General features: G+C 55.1%; 2 protein-coding genes across 2 annotated transcripts; both read right to left on the minus strand.

Moving 5' to 3' along the window:
* Positions 1–1,129: 1,129 nt before the first annotated feature.
* On the minus strand, positions 1,130–11,691 carry BESB_039480 (calcium-dependent protein kinase CDPK6; the record flags this gene model as incomplete). Its single annotated transcript, XM_029362534.1, has 15 exons — positions 1,130–1,174; positions 1,425–1,550; positions 1,735–1,901; positions 2,437–2,593; positions 2,991–3,175; positions 3,597–3,680; positions 3,922–4,041; positions 4,734–4,804; positions 5,356–5,423; positions 5,809–5,884; positions 6,394–6,558; positions 6,977–7,046; positions 7,436–7,731; positions 8,199–10,446; positions 11,631–11,691. The coding sequence occupies 15 exons, from the start codon at positions 11,689–11,691 to the stop codon at positions 1,130–1,132; spliced, it is 3,939 nt and encodes a 1,312-aa protein (XP_029221499.1).
* Positions 11,692–14,677: 2,986 nt separating this feature from the next.
* Positions 14,678–16,030, minus strand: BESB_039490 (uncharacterized protein; the record flags this gene model as incomplete). Its single annotated transcript, XM_029362535.1, has 2 exons — positions 14,678–15,424; positions 15,989–16,030. 2 exons carry the CDS (start codon positions 16,028–16,030, stop codon positions 14,678–14,680), a joined length of 789 nt encoding a protein of 262 aa, XP_029221500.1.
* Positions 16,031–16,365: the final 335 nt, after the last annotated feature.

A 16,365-nucleotide genomic window follows, 5' to 3' on the forward strand; every position in this document is an offset into this window, starting at 1 on the left:
GCGCGAACAAGGCAAACGAGAGAAGACTGAGATGGAAGCATGTGGAGATGGGTCCAGGCTCCGTGAGGTAGAAAGGCTGACTCAGTGAATACGCGAGGGCGAAGCATCCTCGAGAGCAGCAAAGCGGCCTCTGACTAGGCGAGAAAGAGGGAAATATTTCGGATTTTTCTCGTGAACCCGACACGCGTCACCGTTGTTCGGAATCTTCACAAAAAAAGAGCTCTGCCGCCCTAAACCCACATACGCGGAGGGAAGCGGCAGACAGGAAAAACAGACTAGAATCGGAAAAACACAGAAATACAAAAGAGGCGTTGGTGGAACCAACCACGCAAGACGGTGCGGCGCGCCTGAACAAAAGACCTTCTACCAATGGACAGCCTCAGCGCGCAAAGTCACCACGCCAGGCCGCGCGACACCCGCAGTCCCATTTCGCGATGCCGACGATCATCAAAGTGTCGCTCATAAAAATGCAACATAGAACGGTGTTTAGCCGATCTCGCACAAGATTTCCCCATTATCACAAATGTGACATGCTGACGTTTGGCTCTGCCTGCCTCCCTCTCTCTCCAGAGCCAGCGGCATCGACACACGCCCGCGGAAACACACCACCGGAAACAGCTGAGCTTTGCAGACTCCTTGCTGCGTATTTCGCCTCGCAGCCTGCGCGCCTCCGCTGCATTTCCACTGGAAACGAAGTAAGACTCCTTCCCATGTTAGGTCTGCGAGATGCGTTCTAACCGCCAGCGCTTCCCAGTGTCACGCAAATTCCACTGCCTATCTATATATGTATAGATCGCCATTTCGGTCACACACGTTGACGCAGTTCGCCCCTGAGGGGCTGCAAGGCAAAGAGCTCCACATATACTACAGCTCCAGAGTGAATCGCGGAGTCCTACATTGAAGAAGCAAATACCTGTAAATCGGGGATGAGCTTGTCGAAAATCAACGGAAAATCGGTGAGGCATAGCTTCACGCTCGGTAAGTAAATACACACATCAGAGCGACAAAAAAAGCAGGGCAGCAGCGACAAAGCGCGCGACACCTCAGAAACGATGGAGACTAAGGCGACCGAGAACACGCTAAAAATGACCGAAAAGGCTGCAAACAGAGAAAAACGAAACGTCCTTTGTCACTCCTCGTGGCGCATGTAGGCGACGAACTCATCCCAGTCGATCTGAAGAGAAAGCGAAGAAGCACACACAGGGACAGATTTTGACTCTTGCTAAATGGCCTCATAAGCTAAAAAGATGACTCCAAACACAGGTTAACTCTCAAGCAATCTCGATTATCCACAAGCGTCATTCCGCATGCAATAAGGGGATTCGTAACTGAGCCTGCATTCCTGTGGGCGCTGCAAGTTCTGCCGGTGAGTCACCCGCGGCAAAGCCGGCATGACTTGCATTGTGTTTCTTTTTTCCGCTTACCAGGCCGTCTCCGTTCTTGTCCATCTGCGCGACAAGTCCCTCCATATCTTCCTCGGGCACGAGTTTGTTGTCGTGTCCCAGAACCAGGTCGCAGAACTCGCGCACGGAAATCTTGCCGTCGCCATCCTGAAAAACAACCACAAAATTTAAAATTACACATGACGTTCGATACGCGAACGCCCTGCCAACTTAACCCCAAGCCTTTGTTTCCAATTCCAGCTATCTTCTTATTTGGTGATCCGCCATGCAAGTGAAGCAACGGGCGTACAGCACAGTCCCCCCGCGCAGCTTTTCCCTCTTGTTTTCTCACTTTATCAATCTTCTGGAAGGCGGTCCATAGAATGTTCAGTTCGGTCTCTTGCCACGAGTAGCACGCCGCGAGGAATTCTGTGTAGGAAACGTTCCCTGAGTCGTCTACGTCAACGGACTGCAAAATGCGGTTGATGTCCCAGCGAGGGACTCCCGCCTCCAACAGGCCTGCACGCACACCGCGAGAACGAGACGATTGCAAACGGCACCTAACAGAGGGGGACAAACAGAGACTCTCACGCGCATGCATTGGACGCTCACTTCCCGGCTGAAAACATCTCAGCATTCGCCACTAGTTCCCTTTCGCCGCTCGCGTCTTTCCAGGCCCCCGGAGACTCGCAACACCACACGCCCTGCCATCCATATGCAGAGAAAGTACATATATTCTTCCATATATATAAGTAGATGGACCTCGGCATACATGCCCGCACCCGAAATATATATATATATATATATGGTACCTTATTTATATATATATATATATATAATGGCTGAGCGGTGAGCGCACATTTATGTGCGACATGAAGGCCCCCACCTGCTGAAGATGCTGGCGAGATAGCAAGACGGTGAAGCCGATCCCTGAAGACTGCATACTTTAAAAAGTAAGTGGACACTTCTTCAAAGCTATTTGAAGAAACCGCAGGTAGCGAGAACAAAGTTATGCGCCGCTCGAGAGCGCGCGAAGAAAGGGACATGGACTCACCTTCAGTCAGCTCCTGATGCGAGAGCAAGCCATCGCCGTTTTTGTCCAGCTGCCGAAAAATTTGATTGATGTGGCGGATCTGCTGGCCTGTCACGTTCAGCTGGTGCGCCATGAGGTTCACTAGCGCGTTTTTCAGGTGGCTCTGGCGCATGTATCTCTGAGAAAAGAGAAACCAGAGACAAGAGAGGCATCTTTTCACTATCAGAAGATGAGCACAAATATATGCAGAGCGCCGCAGTCACACCTACAACGGAATCCGATTCCGATGATAAAACGTTTTCTCTAACACCTTGGTCGCACTCCTATATTTACGTGCAGATACGCACATCTATTTATATATATATATATATATAACTATTTGTGTATAGACAGATTCATAGATAGACATGGATCGATGGATAGACGGATGAACAAATAGAAATATATATATGGACAGATAGAGAGACGTGTTTGTGACGACACCTTTGTCCGCAAAAGGCCGTTTTGACCTCTACGGAGGGTGTTGTTTGTGGCCTTTCGGAAGTCGCGATTGTCTAGCGGCTGCCTTCCCTCACCTTCATGTTGTCGCACATGAGCGGGGAAATCTGAATTTCCGCGGTATTCGCTTGGTTGAACCAGACGTGCTTGAGAACCTCTGAGGCGGACGGCCTCTGCCGCGGATCTTTCGTGAGCATCCGCTTCAGCAAGTCAATGGCCTGCGGCGTCAGGTGGCGACATTCTAACGCGTAGTTCGGCTCCGCTGCGAAAAGAGAGGAAAAACAAAAGAAAAAGAAAGAACGACCTTCCCTAGCGCCTTCGCCTGCACAACCACTGCAGTCCGCCGCGCCACACGGGCACAGTAGATTCGGACCGCAAAACAGAAAAACTTGAGAAAGTCAACATATGACGACGTATATACGCATATCGACACGCTGCGCGGACAGGAAGTCTGACCCTTGCACGTCTTAAAGGTATGCAGTTCTACGCGAGACGAGCGACTCAGATATCCGCACATTGGACTCGCACGCAAATGCGTCCACATAACGGACACCTATGTTTCGCACCGTACGTCTGTATCCCTGTTGATCAGATTTGAAAATCTCCCTATATATCTGTATATCTAGATATATATGTGTATATATCAATATTTGAATGAAAGTGGGGCATTCAGCTCGAGGTACCATAGGTGGCCTTCTCCTGAACTTCTTCGAGACTCGTGCCGGTGAACGGCAGGCAACCCGAGAGAAGAAAATACATGACAACGCCTGCAAAGAACGCACGCAAAGACGCGGGGACAAAATTGTGCAAATACCGGGCAGCAAATCCGCGGCGACAAGGAAAATACAGGACAGAAATCTCTGTACGCAGCGACAGAGAAGAAGGCGTGTGAACCGAACCGCGGCAGTCAGCGCGTACCCACTCAGTGTATCTGAGGGAAACACGTAGGAGGGGATATGGCACCGACTCCGAATTCAAAAAAATAAATGAAAAAAAGGAGGGTCTTACCTGCCGACCAGACATCGCACTTCACCGTGACGTCGCGTTTGAACACTTCGGGCGCCATATACAGAGCAGTTCCTGCGACGTTCGTGCTGTGCTCGTCGCTCTTGAAGAGCTCCGCTAGGCCTGCAAATGAAACGTCATCCAGGCAGACTTGTGCCTTTTCTCAAGAGAAAAACAGAGAACCTCAAAGTGCTCCAGGGACTCGCCATCGAGAGAAAATCTAAATATTCACATGCTATGCGTATAGAGATAGAGAGGGATGGAGATAGATGTAAGAATAAATATAGATATATATAGATAGATAGATACAGATAGAGACAGACATGGATGGAGATAGAAAGAGATAGATGGAGATAGATATAGATAGATACAGATAGATATAGTAGATATAGATAGGTAGAGATAGAGATAGATACAGATATACATATATAGAGATAGATATAGATATAGATAGATATAGATAGGTAGAGATAGAGATAGATAGAGATAGGGAACGCTATAGCTAGATAGAGATAGATTGAGATGGGTAGAGACAGACAGAGGCAGAGGTAGATAGAGATGAATTGAGATAGATAAGAGACAGATAGAGATATAGATAGAGATGGATAGCGATAGATAGATACCGCGAGTTGGGAAAGGAGAGCGCGGTAGTGTACATCAAACAAAGCACACGTCCAAGACTAGAGGCGTCTGTGCATGAATAGATTACCAAGAAGCCGCGAGAGCCGGTGTGTGGCTTAGGTGAGTCTGCCTGTCTTAGTTTTGTCTCTCTGCGAGAGGATTTGAGCGGGAAAAATGCGGGGAGTGGCGCCTACCGAAATCGATGATCTTGATCGGCGAGTGAGGTGACTTGTCTTGGAAAAGGATGTTTTCCGGCTTCAGATCTCTGCGCAGCACTCGCACGAAAGCCAGAAATATTCCTCCAGCAAACGAGACATCCAAAGAGAAGAGAGTCAGAGCACAGGCTGCCAGACGCGAGACTCAGCGGGTGCAACGCACCACTCACACAGATCCGGCCCGCGAATACACACCTATATATATATATATATATATATATATATATATATATATATATATATATGCGTATGCGTCTCCACATATCTACATATTTATGTATATGCCCGTGTAAATGTACATATATATATATATATATATATGCATATGCGTATGCGTTTACACGTGTAGATGTATATGCATGCGCAGATGTATGAGACAGGCAAAGGAATTCGAAAAGCGTGGGCGGCGGCGATGACATCAGGCTTGCAGGAGGAAGCGAACTGACGTCAGCTCTCAGGAACACATGGAGCTGCGCACGCACAGAGAAGTCAACGTTTTCGAAAAAAAAAAAACTCGACGAGGGGAAAAAGACATCCACGCTTCAAGAAAATCACCAGATCGCAAGTGCGTGCACACCAAGAAAACAATTCAATATCTCACTTGTGGACGACGTGCTGAGAGTGGAAGTAGGCAAGTGCGTTCATCATTTGCTTCATCAGCTCGGCGACCTGAAAAACGAAAATTCAGGGGAAAAACAAAAAAACGGAAAACAACAAACGGCGCGTCCATGACCGAGTACTGACCAAACGAAAAACGCACGCAGACTCTCGCAACACAGAGTAGACGAGAAAGCACGAAAAAACCCGAGAAAAGAAGAAACAGAACAAAGGCAAACAGCACGCGGCAGGGGCGCCGGGCGCTACAACGGCACGCGAACAGCCCAGCGTCGGCTTTTGATGTAAGCAACAACACTTCGCATTCTGGCATCGCGTTGACACGCGCCGCAGAAAACTGGCTAGCAAACTAATCTGTATCTTTCTACGAACGCCTCCAAGAATAGGTACGCACGCGAGAGCTCCTCAGCTCAAAGGCCCGACAGGGGCACAGACTTACGTAGCATTCACTGAGAGACTTGCCCCGCGCCTGCGCTGAGACAATGCGCTCCAACAGTTCACCGCCTTCGCACGTCCTGAGTCAGAAAAAGAAAAGTTTCGCAAAACCTCGAATCCATCACAAAAGCCCGGGAGTCTGCTGGCTTGCGAGACATGCAGAGAGACACACAGACACGATGGGGAACACAGCGGACATAATTTCAAGACATCAGTACTGCCACGATGAAGAAGTATTTCAAAGAATACGTCTGGGGGTTACCAGATAGAAACACACACGCATACTCTTACTGGAGCAGAACAGTCTGAGAGGAATACATCCACGCAAAAATGTGCACATATATATACAGAAATACATCTATTCAGACGTATGAATATATATGTTTATCAAAAGGAATGCAATTGTTCAAACAAACATATGTATATATAAATAAATATATGTGCTCTAGCGTGCATTTAGTTTTGCTGAAGATGACAAAGTATGGCCGCATGCGGGTGGACGCGTATAAAACAGACGCATGCAGGAGGAGTAAAGCCTCGCGGCTGTGCGGAGCTGAAGCCTGCACCTGACGCCCTTTTACCGGCTTACTCCATCACGATGTACATGTTGTGATAGTCCTCGAAGACCTCGAAGATTTTGATGATATTCGGGTGATCCAGACTTTTCAAAACTTCGATTTCAGCCTCGATCTGCTCCATCGGGACCTGACTCCGGTCTTTGTTCACGGTCTTTATCACTCGCTCCAAGCCGCTACTGGACGCCGCACACACAGACAAATCGCAAATCGAAACGCATGAGAAAAAGTGTAAAATTGAAGCCTATAGAGGGACCCAGGAAGCATGCGTCTGCAGGAACTCCAGCTTTCGCCGCTGTCAGCGGGCAACGACTTTCAATGCCCCCGAGCAAAAACAGCGCGCTTCGAGTCAAGTTACATGCGTCAAGGTACGTTTGTGTCAGTATCAACAAGCAACGCATTCATATCTCCTCATCAACAGCCCAGCCGCCGAGCCCGAGATCAACGAGGAGATGCTTTCTTCTTTCCGTCGGCCGCAGATTTCGTGAGCAAAGAATAAAAACGAAGACGCCTCGTAGTCAAAGGCAAGAAAACCAAGAAAAACTACATCGTCTGGACGGAAGCATCACGGCAGATGCTTTTTGCGTCTTCCCGTACCTCTTCTCTTCAACTAAGTGGACGTCTCCGAACGCCCCTGCGCCGAGTTTTCTTTTGAAGGTGAAGAGGTCTGCAAGGCAACGAGGACAATGCGAGTTTGCAATCCTGGTCGCGAGGGGGGGCACCTAGCCTGAGGCTCGCGCGACCTCCCAAACTAAGCACAGAAGCGGAGACACGCCAGCGACGGCCCGAACACACCACACACACACGCCGCTGCATAAGCTACAGTGCGAATTTATATGTGTTTCGTGACGAATGTGTTGCGTGCAGATCGAGAAGCATCATGACGAATACATCAGTTACGACCAGGCAGAGCGGAGACCAGGGTAGACCAGCTGTCGAGAATACAGTTCCTAGCACTAGACTGGAATGCCCAGTCTCGACGCGCAGACGGCCGGTCTGAACGAGCCGGCGCCGCGCAGAGGCCTCCTGCGACCGCGGTCTCTTCTGTCCACCCACCGTCAATCGTTTTCTTCGACTCGCTCAGGTTCCGCCGGCCGACGAAGACTGAGCGGCGCACCAGCATCTTCTTGGTGGGGTAGAATTTGTCTCGAATTCTCCCGAGGAGCTCCCAGTAGAGGCGACAGAAGTCCTGCATGTCGAGCTGTTTGCGCTTCGCCGAGTCGAACGCAGTAAAGATCACCTGCAGCACTGCGTCGTCGACTGGCGGCAGCTGCAAGTTGCGGCAGAGGCGCGCAATGAGCAGACGCAGGTCGTCAAAAGACAGTAAGCCGTCTCCGTCGCTGTCAAACTGCCTGCACGGAGAAAAAACAAAGCAGAAACGCAGAGGCTCGCGCGGCTCGCCAAAACGCTTGCGCAGCGTCCTCACCCATGCCCCACGCGGGCTGAGTGACCATCGATAGCGTTTGAGGATACTTCTTACTATTCAGTTCTGGCAGCCAGTTCTGCTACCCGACATAAATCAGTTTCATCTGATTTAGGACTATACTTTGGACTTTCTGATCATTCACCTGTGGTCTGCAGTCCCCGCCGCGTAGCCAAAAGAGTTCCCTAGCGGCACTGGCATATAGGAGATCACGTTAGATCTTGAAAAACTAACTGCGGAGCCAACGTATATTGGTACAAGAAGGTACCCTATCCTCTGTACGAAGCCGGCATGAGAAAATCAAAAATGCGGAAACTGGTGGCGCGACGCGGCCGCCCTGAGGACGCGCCCAAACCGGTGCACACGGAGCCGGCCCTGCGACATCTCCTGGCTCACTTGAAGGACGCGCAGGCGCTCTTTTTGAAGTTCACGGGGGTGTCCATGACTTTGTGGAGTTTCTCACGAATCATCTCCGGCGAAGGGCCGGTCTCGAGGCTGCGGCGACGCGGCTCCACCGCGGTAGGCGGCGGCGAGCCTTCGAGCCCGAGAGAAGCCCGACAGCTCTGCGCAGCGCCCGCGGGGCAACTGGCCCCCGGGGAAACTCGGCTCCCCGTCCGTGACGGGTACATCTGCGCGGGCCTCTGTGCTCCAACAGGGGACCCAAGGGGCGAGCGGCCTGCAGAAGAAGGCAGCGACGGAGTCGCGCCGACGGCGCGCGCGGACGCAAAGGCGAGCGCGGGAGGGTCTGCGGCAGCGGCTGGGAAAGGCGGAGGCGGGGAGTCTGCTTCGAGTAGCGCAGTCGACGCCGACGTCTCGCGGGACTCTGGAGGCGACGCGGGGTACTGCGTCCGCGCAAGTAGCGTCTGCGGCGAAGGCGAGAAGGGGGGATTCGAACTCGCACTGGTGAAGCGCGAGTCGGACGGGGACTGCGGGTACGTTCGCGCCGGCGACGGCTGCGGAGCCTCGGTCACGACAGTGGCGGGAGAACAGGGCGCGTTGCGGGAATGCGAGGGGGCAGGGACGAAGTAGGCGGTCTCAAGCACCCGCGTGGTCGGCGCACAGGTCGCGACGGGTGGCGCGGGGGGGTACGCCGAAGGCGAGTAGAGCGTGGGGTGCGGATACAAGGACGGCGAGTAGTACGCCGCGCGCGGCGGGTAGGGCGCCGGGGATGCCTCCGCGGCGTCCGCCGTGAATCGCGGATACGACGAGGGCGAATAGGCGTCTGCCTGCGGGAGACGGAGCGCCGGAGGCGCAGAGGAAGGCGGAGGCGGTTCAAAGACGTATTGGCGAGGAAGTGTGCGCATCGGGTCGCGCGGAGGCGGGAAGCGCCGCGACGACGGACAATAGAGCCCGTTGACGTTGTAGGAGGCGTGAGGAAGTCGCGGGGAGTCGGCGCCGCCGTAAGCAGGCGCGCTGGCGGGGAGGTAGTACGAAGGCGGAGGCTGGGCAAGCGACGTGGGGCCCGCGGGAACCGGCAGGGTTTCGTGACACCGCCGGGAAGGGAGCAGACAAGGCGGGTGGGATGGGGAGTCCGCAGCGGCCACGAGTTGACGCATAAGGGACATCCAGCAGAATGCTCCGGAGGACAAATTCGCCTCTTCGGCTGGAGAGCGCCGCGCGTACAGCAGGGGCTTGCCCGAGCCGCTCGCTGCCGTAGGAGGAGGCTCTTCGCCTGCGATCGCGCTCTCACCTGCGCCGGCGCTGTCTCTCTCTCGCGCGGCGTCTGCCGACGGCCTGCACCAAACAGCCTCGTAGAACGGCGCCGTGGACGACTTCGCCTCCTTGCCGAGATTCTTCGCGTACGAAGGGAGGGAGATGCGCGGAACGAACGACGGCTCTGACCGTGACGCTGGCGCTACAGTCGCACCGAGACCCTCCTCGCACGCTTTGCCGACGAAATACGCAGCCGGCCTCACAAAGCCGCGGTTTTTTCCGTCCGTCCCTACGTCGTGCAGGACCTTAAGCTCGCTTCCACCCACAGGCTTGGGATCGCTGGAGCGCCCCGCAGGCTTCTGGCTGGCGAACGGGGGTTCTGAGTCGCAGGCGGGTTCGTGGTCCTTTGTGACGGGTTTGAAAACCGGCGGCAGCCCAAAGAGAATCCGCTGTCGCAAATCCCAAGCCGCTGTCGAGGCGTCTCCGCTTCGGCGCCCGGCTTCCGGTTTCCTCGCTCCTGCTTCGCCTGGCGTCTTCCGCAGGCCTGGTGCGCCTCTCTCAGGGAGCCTCGCCCGCTCCCAATCCGGGCAAGGATGCAGCGCTCCCGGGTGTGTGGCGTCCTCTTGGCTGCAGGCCCTCGCCGCACTCTGTTCGTCGAAGCGCAGCGAGTCGCGCGGAAGAGAAATGCGAATCGCCGACACGGTGGAGCGGGCGGTGGCAGTTCCGTTGCGCTTTCGGCGTTCCGCGGCGTCTGCGCTGTTGGCCTGGCTTTCCTCGTCACGCTCGTCGCGAACTTTGCTGCCGCTAGTCGCGAAAACGAACGCGGATTCCGCGCCGGGATACTCCAGAGAGAGCCTGCGGCAACGGCGAGTGCCTGATGGCAAATGCGAGGAAGCCACAGGTGGAACCTGCGGCGCCGCAGAAGGTAGACGGTGTGAGGACGGAGGGCGAGGAGGAACGTGATCGAGAGGCGATGAGGCAGTCACGAATACTGAAGGAGAGAAAAACAGAGGTCCTTGACAGCCGCAAAGAGACGGATACCCCGCGAGGGGGGAGAGCAAAGGCGAAGGGGAGAAGAGGAAACAGGGAGAAAAACAAGAATGCGGCAGGGGCGTGCCGGTCCCTTTTTTCCACTGTTCTGCAGAGCCTGAAGTTAGGCGCTGTCCAGTTGCCCCGTGCGATGTTTGTACACCCAGTAAGCTGTAGGAACCGAGCACTTGAGGTGTACGGATACAGGAAAGATGACACGGAGTTAAGACAGGAAAGGGATTCCGGAGGATATCGGGAAAAAGCGTAGTGAATAAGGCTCGTCTTTTGAAAGGTTCGATGCAGGCGGAGCGCAGCCCCAGGATTGAACACGGGATAATCTGAGAAGCCACTGCCGACCAGAAATCGCGCATAGTTGAGAAAGAGTCGCGAATCATCAGAAAATGCGTTAACGCGCATCCATTTTCAGGTGCTTCTTATCTCGCCAGGTGCCACACGTCTGCTGCCCACCGTTGTTTCCTCCCTGCTTCAGCTGGTTGTCGTTTTCCCCCCTGGCGCCGTTTGTCACACCTGGACAGGTCGCGTCTCCGTGCTGTCTGTCCTCTTCAATGCGCAGAAAAGAAGAGATTGTAGATCTTTGAAGAAGGACTAGAGAGACTCTCCCACTCAAATCGAATCCGTATTGCTAGAGAGCAAAACCCACGAAACACAGCGAGCGGTCCCAGCGATGACGTCAGCTGTATCCTCCGCTCAGACTCGCGGGTCACGAAAAAGCCTCACGCAACATCAATTTAACACTCCTACAAGACAGGCAGGCTTGCAGGCAAGTAAACCTGAACGCCGTGAAGACACACGTATAGGCTCAGGATGGTCAGTTGCGAGAACGTAGTGATCAATTTGCTGAAATGGCACAGAACGTTACGCGGAAGCGGTAACTCGGGGTTGAGAACTACGATTTTGTATGTTTTGTATTACAAAAAAAATGCGCATGCATTAGATACTTGCAAAGGACTCTAAAACACGCGAGGCGATACGTTTGGATCGTTAAGTTATAATAAGAGACGAGAGAGGCTGAGTCACTCGAGCCTCAGAGACGACGACGATCAGATGGCCAGAACAGCCACGCATGCAGACTCTACGCGGTGGCTGGCTAAGAGAGGAGACTATGGCATGGCAGAACGATCCTACCTAGTGGTGTTTGCTTCTCATCTCGCAATCTAGACGCGCAGCGACACGGAAGATGAAACATTGAATGAGAACACAGAAATGGGGGACGCTTTTTTCGTGGAAAAAGACGTTTGAAAGTCGGCGAAGCGGCCGTGCCAGGTTTGGCCTGGCGCACAAACACCGGCGGCCGGGCTGTGGCCTCGCTCCCAGGGCAGCGGGCGCGGGTGTAGAGAACGGCGCTTTCTACAAAACTGGTTTTTCGTCTGGGAGTTGCCACTGAGACGGAAGCGATGTGTTCAACGGCCAGAAGCGAACCTCAACTGACTGGAGAAGGTAGTCCACTCTCGTCAGAATCTCATATAATCGGCGAAGCGACGGGAGGTTGTGCGTGAGGACGACGGCGAGCTCGATTGTCCGTGGAAAGGGGAACGAAAAACGACGGCGAGAGAGAGGCCAACTTGAAACGGCGCAAAAACAATGAACCGCTAGAAAGGCACATGCGGCTGCTGACGTCAAACTGGAGGGAGGGCGACAAGTACTATAAGAATCAAGCGAGGATGAAAGTGCGCATTCACCTGGGGCAAGGCAGCCAGCCGTCTCCCCCATCAAGCTGAACTCGCGGAGGCCGGAACTGTGGTGCGTCATCAACCGCCTCCCAAGAGAAGGGCGACAAACCCTCCGAGGAGAAAAGGCGTGCTTTTCTCGGCAAGTTTCGGCATTGCTGGCCGTCTCTCAACACATAACGGACTAGCGAAAAAGTTAGCTAAACGAATTAGTTAGCCGTCCGCCTCGTCAAGGGCAACGTCTTGCCGGTTTGGCGCGGCCGCGCACTAGGGGGACACACGGTGGAGTCACCAGTTGGAGCGACCGAAACGGAGCTGCAGGCCTCTCGTAGCGCATATAGACCTACGCTGTGTATTGACGGCATTCCCTCTTTGAAAAAGGCAAAACCGGCCATGGAATCCGAGGATTGCTCCAACGCCACACGGAAATGCTTTACCAGCTTGTCATGACAGCGGACTTCCGCGCTGCCGCAGACCCGGTCGCGAAAAGAAGGCAACGGTTCGCCCGCAGGAGGAAAGGCCTCAATTCCCGATACACACGAACAACGCTGCAAGCTCGTGGAAGTCTTATTCGGGTAGTGTGCCATGGATTCGTACGCATGTATAGTAGATTGCGGCTCATCGAGGCCACGACGCGCCGTCAATGAATTTTAACGCACGCGAGCCTGGTTGCCTTGCGCCAGCCATAGATATACGCTGACTTTTCTTGGCTCTACGATCGACGGTCACCCCCCACGGGAACGACATGGCTCGCTTGGCACATACACGTCCACAGGTCGCCTAAGGTGAACGTACTGCGAAGCTGGAGACCTGACCAAGTGCCATACCAGTTGAAGAAGACATCGCCTGTAAGGCTACGCAGCAAAGAAAGGCCTCGCGGGGTGCTGAGACCCCAATTGCACGTGGCAAGCGACCCAAGAATCCACTAGCCTTCTGTGTAGGCGGTGAGCAAGCATCTGCGCGCCGACCAGTTGCATCGGTCCCTTGATTCAACCTCATCGCCAAGTGTAAGGCAGGGCTCGTCACGGCGCGCCGCGAGTTGTCAACACCAAGGGTTCTGCAGCAAAAAGGAAGCCGGGGACGCTAAGACGTGTATCTGCGCCCTGCTGAGTTCAAAATTGAGTCTAGCGCCTAGACTCCGAACCCAAAAATCTCGACTGTACAAAACGGGGATGAACAGAGTGCCTCGGGACATCTTGCATACGATTGGGCGACTAGGATCCGCAGAGAGCGCCCACACGAAGCTCGTGCGGAGCCGCGCCCGCCGCTCGTGTTTGGTGAATCCGTGTTATCAACGCAGCCTCTGCGAGATGGTCTATCTGTGCTTAGTGCCTATCTGCGCATACGGGTTACTGCCGGCTCCTTCCTGTAACGAGTGCGGCGGGTCAGCACCACGTTATCCGCATGCTGGAGAGTATGAACGCAGCCTCGAACACTCTGAGGCGGCACCTGGCCTACAGGGAAAGGCAGACCCGCCGAGGCAAAGCCGTATCTGACGGTGACATTCCTGTCTTATCGCAGCGACGTGGAACCTCGAAAACCTCCGTGACGTTCCACGGCGCGAATTCGCTTCATTCGGACCAGACACTACGAAAGGAAAAACTCGACACGAATGCCCGCGGGCCGCCCACGCACGTGTCTGCTCCGCGGGCACCGCCAGCTACACATTCACTTGTGTAAAAAAAGATAGAAGACGCATGCGCACGCTTGAAAATTTACTGCGGGTCAGCACACATGTAGCTGAGTACATACGGTAACATAGGTATCAGCGGACTCTCAGGCGTCCTCTCTCTCAGGGCATAGGCCGACGACAGGAGCGACCAGCTTGAGAGGCTGAGTTCACAGGCTGGTCGCTTTCTTCATTACGTCTCAACCTCTTCACGCCTTCGACTGCGGAAAGCTCCTTTTTCCTGCCGTTCACGCTCTGAACAAGGAATGTCTTCTCCGCTCCCTCCTCGGCAGCTACTACAGACCTGCGCGAAACGTGCCGCTCGCCCCGCCGGTAAAAGCCCAGGCGGTAGGAAGGTGCGGTAAAAGACGCAAACACGCCTGTGCATCAATTCATAGATATATACGTATAACTAAATATGTATAAGCGTGTGTACGCGTCTGAGTCCTCGTCTGCTTGACCCCAGATAAGCATGCGCGTAAACCTAAGCAGACGCGCATATATATAGCCTGTGCATTCACATCGGCATGCGATAACAGCGCGCAAATCACGGGAGTCGCACACGCCTGATGCGTGTCTGTGCCCTGTCCTCTCTAGGAGTGACTCCCTCCAACCTGCCAGACGCGCGAGCTACCTCGGCCCCGCCAAACGCAAGGCGCAAAACTCGGAGTGAGCATCTCTGAGACAGGAGTATTCTCAGCTTTTTCTAAGGACCGCTTCTTCGTCATGCTGCTCACGCTGCGCTGTCCCTGCTGCAGCGGCGAAGATACGTGTTGGCATTTTTCCCGCTGCGTCTCATGCGAGGGTCGCGCAGGCCTGTGGCCTCCACCTCCTCGTCAGTCCTGGCTCGGCATGCCACCTTCGCCGCCCCGTCCCTCCTCCAGCAGCGAAGGCGGCAGAGTCCTGGCGCCAATGACTTGCGCGCGGAGAGTCGCGTCTGGGCTCCTCGCGGCGTCTCGCTCTTGGCCTGCGTCGTCTCCTTCGTGGCACGCGCGGGCGCCGCCCTCCTCCGCTTTGCTCCCGCGCAAGGCCCGCGGCGAGATCGCCACGGCGACCGACGAGGAGGCGGCAGTCAGCGAGCGCCAGCGCCCCGTCTGCAGCTGCGCGAACGCGCGATCGAGGCGCTCCTCGGTGGAGCCAACGCTGTGGCGAGTTTTGAAGGGCGCGAGTTCGTCCCCGGCACAGCGGCTGCCTCCGGCGGCCCCCTCGCCCCGGCCTGCGATTTCAGCCGCTTGCGGAGATTGCCGAGACGCCCCGGGGTGGCTCGCGCTCGCGCGCTGGTGGGCGAGGCTCGCCTTCTTCGAGAAGGCCTCGATTTCGCCCGCCGGCGGGTCCTGAGGCGCGGCCGACGAAATCGGCGACGTGAGGGCATTCAGAATCATCATGATGCCGTAGACCAGTGACCACAAGACGCCGACGAGCAGCAGCGTCAGGGCCAGTTGCAGCGCCCCCGTATTGATCAACTGGTTGTCTCGCAGGCAGCACCCCGCCACCAGCGAGCCGGCGCCACACGGCAGCAGGACGTTCAGCAACCCGCCGCACAACAAGATCCGGCGCTCCGCCTGTGTCTTTGGACGCGGGACCTGATTAAATCAGCGCAGCAAAAAAAACCCAGTCGGGAAACGCGGCGAACGCAAAGTAAAAATGGGTCTCGTCGGCGACGGGCTAAAGTCTTGCACGCGGCGCATCGGTGTGCGGTGTAGGTACCCGTAAAACGAGGCCGCGCCTCTCCACAGCGGGCGGTCTGTGGGAGCGGGTCGCAGAAGGGCTTCTACGAAATTCGCATTCGGTGCCTTTCGAACTGAGTTCTCGAAGGCCCGCCTTAGAAGCGTCCTCCCCCCCCCCCCACGCATAGACACACAGGCGAACACGCATGGGCACGTAGTACGAATGCATGCAGGGGCCAGCGCTGTAGTCCGCACAGTAGAAGCTATGACGCCCTGTTTGCATGCGAAGGCAGGGCATCGTGAGAGAGTGTCTGCGACCTCGCGCCGCATGTACTGAGCTGCTTTCTGGTCCAGTTGAGCGTCTCGCCTACGTGAGAAGATCTGCCTAGCGCCAGCGAGTTGCATCTCTCGGACGAGGGCCTCTGAGCCCTCGCGACTGCATCAGCGATTAAACTTAGGGTGTAGGGAGACGCCGCTTACCGAGCAGCAGCAGACCGCCCCCGCGACGACGTTTGCGACCATGGCTACGCGCGCGAAAACGGCGAGGGCAGAAGGGATGGAAGCACTCCGTCAGACTGCGTGGCACTCACGTGCGGCTTTTGCGCCGCAGGAGGGAGAAAAAAAAGAGAGACTGACGGGGTGATCAGCGGAAAACACGGAGCACGGACTACGGAGAAGGGCGGCCAAACGAAGAGGGACGAGAGGCTACACAGCGGGCTGGCCTGTTGATCGCAGCAAATGGGGGGAGCCAAACCCGTAGCGAAAGAGAGAGAGTGAGCAAATAACGGCGGGACTACACAGATGGAAAATCAGAGCGAGGCGGAGGCACGATGCAGAGAGTAGAGATGAAGGGGCAA

The sequence above is a fragment of the Besnoitia besnoiti genome, chromosome II, assembly GCF_002563875.1.
Source record: "Besnoitia besnoiti strain Bb-Ger1 chromosome II, whole genome shotgun sequence".
Taxonomy (NCBI): domain Eukaryota; phylum Apicomplexa; class Conoidasida; order Eucoccidiorida; family Sarcocystidae; genus Besnoitia; species Besnoitia besnoiti.